The 6,233-nt window shown below is 44.0% G+C and overlaps 1 protein-coding gene across 1 annotated transcript; it reads left to right on the top strand.

Annotated features, from left to right (window-relative positions):
* On the top strand, nt 1-5,657 carry LOC125312795 (DEAD-box ATP-dependent RNA helicase 46-like). Its single transcript, XM_048272319.1, is given in 10 exon segments — nt 1-236; nt 828-1,145; nt 1,629-1,784; nt 1,981-2,049; nt 2,613-2,882; nt 3,413-3,763; nt 3,915-3,989; nt 3,991-4,193; nt 4,479-4,868; nt 4,972-5,657. Coding segments are annotated over 9 exon segments (2,193 nt in total). The 5' UTR covers nt 1-236; nt 828-851; the 3' UTR covers nt 5,357-5,657.
* The last annotated feature ends 576 nt before the right edge of the window (nt 5,658-6,233 follow it).

Raw genomic sequence — 6,233 nt, 5'->3', positions numbered from 1 at the left:
GCTTTCCTCTCTCTCTCTCCCTCCATTTTGATTCTCTCTCCACTTCTCTCTCTCTCTCTCTCTGCGCTTCTCGTCCATAGGAAGCGTAGGGGGTCCGATTGGCCGGGGGGTGCTCCGCAGAGAGAGGAGAGAGACGGGTACAACTCGCGTATCACCACATCGCATCTCTCTTTCTCTCTCTCCCTCTCTCTCTAGATCTCGAGCTCTACCTCCTCGAGTTCTTACGCCATCGTCAGGTGCTTCTCTTTCCCCTCTCTCGATTGTTTTCCGCTTTTGTTGGGTTTTCTTCATGCACCATTGGGTTGTCTAGGAATTTCTCCGGTCAGTACTAGGTTTCGATTTTGCTGTTCTAGCTCTTGCGGGAAGTATCTGGGGTGATTGGCTTTTGGATCTGGGGTTTTTTCGGAGCAATCGCCTTATTTATTTATTTTTCCTTCTTGCCAGTTGCAATTGTCGTTGTGATGGGTTTTGCCTTGCTTGGCGATAACCGATTCTGTGGCGTTAACACGTCTGTGGTTGATGCACAGCGATTGTGAAGCTTGAGCATTGCATCTGAGGCATTATGATTGTTTTTTTTTTTCCGACTTCAACCGATTGTATGTGCGCACACTAATGGTCTAATCCTTGATGAGATACGCGTATGTTGGATACACCGCTTGTTTCTTTATATTTTCTGTTCTTCTCTGGCTTTTCTGCTGCTTGATCTGCTTTATTTTTCTGGGGATGTGTCCCTATTTGTTGTACGGACGTTGTGCATATGCTGAGATGCATGCGATTTTAGCTGTGAAGTTCAAAGATCACTTACTCATTGTGCCATGTCCATGTAGAACAATCTGATAGTCTTTATTGAGATGGCTGCAACTGCAACCATGTCGTCTTCTGGTCCTCGCTATGCTCCAGAAGATCCCACTCTTCCCAAGCCCTGGAGAGGGCTTGTTGATGGGAAAACGGGTTATCTCTACTTTTGGAATCCGGAGACTAACGTTACTCAGTATGAGAGGCCCACTGGCACTTCGTCTTCGGCTCATATCAGCTCTTCTGTTCAAGTTCGACAGCCATCGCCTGGTCAGCAGCGAGGTTATAATCCTGATAGGGAAGATGATCGATATGGCCGAGGAAACAATGGTGGGTCAAGGGGCATTCAGGTAGATATTTCCTTCATGCTTGGTAATTTCTCTGCTGCTACTGGAAAGCCTAATGTCCACCCATGCTTGAAACTATGCATACACCGTTTTCTTGGCATGCCAATCAGTAACTTCACTTGCCTTTTGATTCGCTGATTATATTATGAGGATATAAGAATTTGAACTAGTTTGTCTTATTCTGGGGACAAATACTTTTACTCTGTTGCTGCTATATAGAATGGCTGCGAAAATCTGCACTTTGTAAAGATATTGATAAACCATTCTGGGAGTTTTTGTAATTTGGACATTATTTTGAGTGGGCTTTCATTTAACACCATTGTCATGCACTGCTCCCAACAAGTAAGTCGGTTGGGAATGAGTTGCTGTAGGTTTTTCTCCGGTAATTTTATCGTTTGATTGCGGAGTCAAATTCAGTTTGAGATCTCTTTTTGCACAATAATTTGGAATCACTGGCTGATACTTATCAAATGAAATTTTCATCAGAGTGCAGTTGGTGGGACAGTTAGCTTGCAAAATGGTCCAAAGGGAACAGTTGGTCTTGGGCATGTAGCACCTTCTGTGAAAGAACAGGGTCCTTTAAGCACCGGGAGTAGTTTATCTGCTGATGCTTATCGGCGTCATCATGAAATCACTGTTTCTGTGAGTACTTTGAACTGTGTTTGAACCACACTCATAATCTTTCTTCCAGCGTGCTTGGTAAATTTCTCATGTCTGGTGTCTGCGCCTTTAATTGTATTTGCTTGACCCTCTTTTAAGCCTGCTTTCCAAATATAGTTGCTCTTTATAGTCACAATATTAATGGTTCTATTACTAATTGGTTTTGTATCATCATTAGGGAGCTGACGTGCCTCCACCGTTGATATCATTTGAAGCTACAGGATTCCCTTCAGAGATTCTCAGGGAAGTAAGTAGATCTCATTTATGCTCATTTTTCCTTGTTCTTTTATTAGTGTGATAATTCTGCCGATTTTAGCGATTTTGTGTGGAGATCATGGATGTGTTGGGAACGTTCTAAACCTAGATTATCGGGTTGTCTAACTGGTGGAGTCAAAAAGGTTAAGTGTCAGACTCACGTTAATTCTTCTGCCGTCTCTACTCTTGTCTCAGGTGCGATATTTGCTCCTGGAAGGAGCTAATGTCGTACGCTATGCTGTCCTCTTTTGGGGGCTGGCATTTTTTTGGGGCACCTTTAGACGATGGGCGAATTATTTGGAAGGGCTTTCCAAGTCACTCATGTTCGTGGCTGGGACTGCCGATGGTGACTATTCAGTCTGCTACTTGGTCCAAACAGAAGAAGTGGTCTCCTCCTGTTCCAGCTTGCATCAGCAAGCACTGGTGGCCACATGCAGGGGATGATGCTTCTTCTGGCTTTAGCCAAAATTCTGTTTGGTCCAGAAAGGAAATCACAAAGAAATACTGAAGGCAGTGCCTGTGCTTATGGGGCTGCTGGGTTTTGCCTTTTTCCAGGTACACATTGCTGGGTTTTCTGCTCCAACCCCAATTCAGGCACAGTCATGGCCTATTGCACTCCAAAGTCGAGATATTGTGGCCATTGCTAAAACTGGTTCCGGGAAGACGCTGGGATATCTACTACCAGGCTTCATCCATATCAAGCGATGCCGTAATAATTCTCGTATGGGTCCAACTGTGCTGGTACTGTCACCCACGAGGGAGTTGGCGACGCAGATACAAGACGAAGCTGTCAAGTTTGCTAAATCATCAAAAATTTCCTGTGTGGTGCGTCACATGTCCATCTAACTTTTTATTCTGCCTTTATCATCTCATCCAGTGTTTATGATGACATCATCTTATTGGGACTACAAATCAATATGTATGTTACTGAAATCAGAGCTCATTTGCTGATATTCTTTGTAACCATGTCAGTGGCTTCCCTTATTCAGTCCATCTTTTGAGGCATTATTGCCACGGGAGAATCCGTGCGTCATGATTCTCATGCATGAAGTTACTCTTTGAGGATAGAACTTTTAGTAGACTGTGTTACCAGTGTCTTTGAGATGGTTCTTGTAACTGGATGTTTGTAGACTGCATTCCCCGGTGTCCATGCATAATCAGTGCCCTATGTATCTTAATTTGGGTGAAAATTGCACTATTATTTGCGGTAACTTCCTTTTCATGTTAGCTTATGCAGTGATTGAGTTCAAGATTAACTTAATTTTATCCGTCAATATTAGCATATGTAATTTACACTCATATATTTGGAGATTTGAATGTGGTTGCTTATTGTACATTTCCTTTGGATGCTCCAGTGTCTCTACGGAGGAGCACCAAAAGCTCCCCAGTTGCGGGATATAGACAGAGGAGCTGACATTGTGGTTGCCACTCCTGGACGTTTGAATGATATCCTCGAGATGAAGAGAATCAGCCTCAGTCAAGTTTCGTACCTTGTGCTGGACGAGGCAGATCGAATGCTGGACATGGGTTTCGAACCTCAGATAAGAAAGATTGTGAGGGATGTGCCTGCTCGCCGCCAGACTCTCATGTATACTGCTACGTGGCCAAAGGAGGTTCGTAAAATTGCAGCAGATCTGCTGGTTAATCCTGTGCAGGTTAATATTGGAAATGTGGATGAGCTTGTTGCAAACAAGTCTATCACACAGGTTAGTATTGTCCTCCTTCCGTAACTTGTACTTACATGTTTGAAATGGTTCTTTCTTGGTGGCAGCAGTTGGTCTATTTATGAAGACCATTTTTGTCAAGATGAAGTTTAAATACACGCTACTTATCATTTGTTATGATTTTGACATGCAGCATGTGGAACTCCTGGCTCCCATGGAGAAGCACAGACGATTGGAGCAGATACTTCGCTCTCAAGAGCCAGGGTCAAAAAATAATTATCTTCTGTTCTACTAAGAAAATGTGTGATCAGCTTGCCCGTAACCTCTCCCGCCAGTTTGGAGCTGCTGCAATACATGGAGACAAGTCTCAGAGCGAGAGGGATTTTGTGCTGAATCAGTTTCGGACTGGAAGATCTCCAATTTTGGTAGCAACTGATGTAGCAGCCCGTGGATTGGATATCAAAGATATCAGGTATTTGACAAGCTACTTTTAATTGCTTGATGTGAGGCAGATTAAGAGTAAAGTTTTGTGATGCTTGGCAAATTGGAAGCTGTCTGACTAGAGATGATTGGGAGAATCTGTGTGTATTTAGGTGGTCTTTTCCCTTTGGGAATGCGCTTTGCTGTCTTTCTGTTGTTTTTAAAACATGCCTGTCTGGATTTTTTATTTGTTTGACCAGTGATACATTCTATCACACGCATCTGGACCTCTTATATTATGAACTTTTGCGGTTAAAATAACCAGTATCTTTTGCAGGGTGGTTATCAATTATGACTTCCCTACTGGTGTGGAGGATTATGTTCATCGGATTGGAAGAACTGGAAGAGCAGGAGCTAGCGGATTAGCGCATACGTTTTTTGGTGAACAGGATGCAAAATACGCAGCAGAACTCATCAAAGTTCTTGAGGGGGCAAACCAGCGAGTCCCACCAGAAATTCGTAATATGGCTTCTCGTGGTGGTGGAATGGGAAGGTTTAGACGCTGGGGCTCTGATTCTGGTGGTAGAGATGGAGGCCGAGGGGGACGTGGTGATTCTGGTTATGGTGGAAGAGATGGTGGAAGGGTAGGTTGGTCATTTTCTGCTTCTGCTTCCAGCAAGCCGGACAAAGGTGGCGGTCGTGGCTATGGTTCTGAGTCACGTGATAGGTAATGTTGGAGGCAACTTGGTTTGTCTGTCTGTTTTTTTAATTTGATAAACTGCATTTGGAATATCGTGATGCTTAAGAGGTCTTCTCCTATATTGAAACAGGTTTAGTAGTGGCCATGATGGATATGAGAGAGCTAGAAGTCGGAGTCCCAAGGGATCAGGTGGCTGGGTTGATCGTGCTAGTAACTGGAGTCGTGACCGCAGCCGTAGCCCTGATAGGTCTGAGCATAACAGGGCTCGTTCCCCAGTTCGCAGCTTCCACCAAGCCATGATGGAGAGAAGCCAATCTCATCGCCCAGGTGCATCTCAGAGTCCGCGATGTCCAAGGTCTCCTTCGCCCCGTGGGAAGGATAAAGAGAGAGGGAATTTTGGGGGGTCGCATGGTGATGCTCCATCAAAATGGGATGGAGGATATGGCGGTGGGTCCCGCTCTTCTTACCTTGGGGAAGAAGAGGAAGGCATGATTCCTGCTGACGGAGGCAGATAAGTAGTGGGGTGCAGGTGAAGATCCCCTCATTTTTTTGAGGTCGGGCCCCTTCTTTTTTTAGTTTGTTTAGCAAGTTATTGGAACTGGAAATAGGGGAAGCTCTAAAGATAAACTCGGTTTTCCCTTAGAATTACAGGATCTAAGATGCTTGACCCGTGATCTCCTAGAACTGGTTTTCTTTGCGAAGCTTTGCGGTGGACGGAACGAATTTTTGTGAATGCTGCAGTGAAGTTACCTGCAGGGGGGATTCTAATGTGAAATGTGCAACTGGATTATGGCAAACGAAGTATGTCTCTAGAAATTTTACTAGACTCGAAGTTCTTTTTAAGCGGTTTTGGAACTGCTGTGGCTTTGAGCTGAGCGTCTCCATTCGATGATTCTTTTTTGTATGAAACCGAAGACACTGGAGTTCTCATTGCTGCTGATTGGGTAAGATGTGGATATTGAAGAGTGTCGTAACGGTAGACTGATTTTAGGCGGTCTTTTTATCTGTTGCTGCATTCCTCCCAGCCATCAAATCCTATTGAGATAAAGGGAGGCAACGAGCGGGTTAGACGTTAGAGTGTGTTTCTCTGCTTTTCAATCTATGGCTTTTTTCGACAAGATTAAAAGTAAAAATCTATGGCTTATGATAACTAAAGCCGTCTCGGGAGAGTTAGCTCGACCTTTTGATTTCGTGAACCGAGCGGCCATTGCTTATGTGAAAAAAGAAAAGGAAAAGCATTGGCGGTCCGATCCTTTCTTATCTTTTTCATCAAAATTGATCTTTCTGAGTATCCGCATAATTTCTGAACTAAAAGGTTTGATCCTTGACAAAATATTTAGTGCTTTGGGTCACCATTGTTATGCACCAGGTTGTGCTCATTATTTTCTTCAC

This window comes from Rhodamnia argentea, chromosome 11, assembly GCF_020921035.1.
Source record: "Rhodamnia argentea isolate NSW1041297 chromosome 11, ASM2092103v1, whole genome shotgun sequence".
NCBI classification, from domain to species: domain Eukaryota; kingdom Viridiplantae; phylum Streptophyta; class Magnoliopsida; order Myrtales; family Myrtaceae; genus Rhodamnia; species Rhodamnia argentea.
The sequence above is the reverse complement of the archived record's forward strand: the minus strand, read 5'-3'. Positions and strand labels throughout refer to the sequence as shown.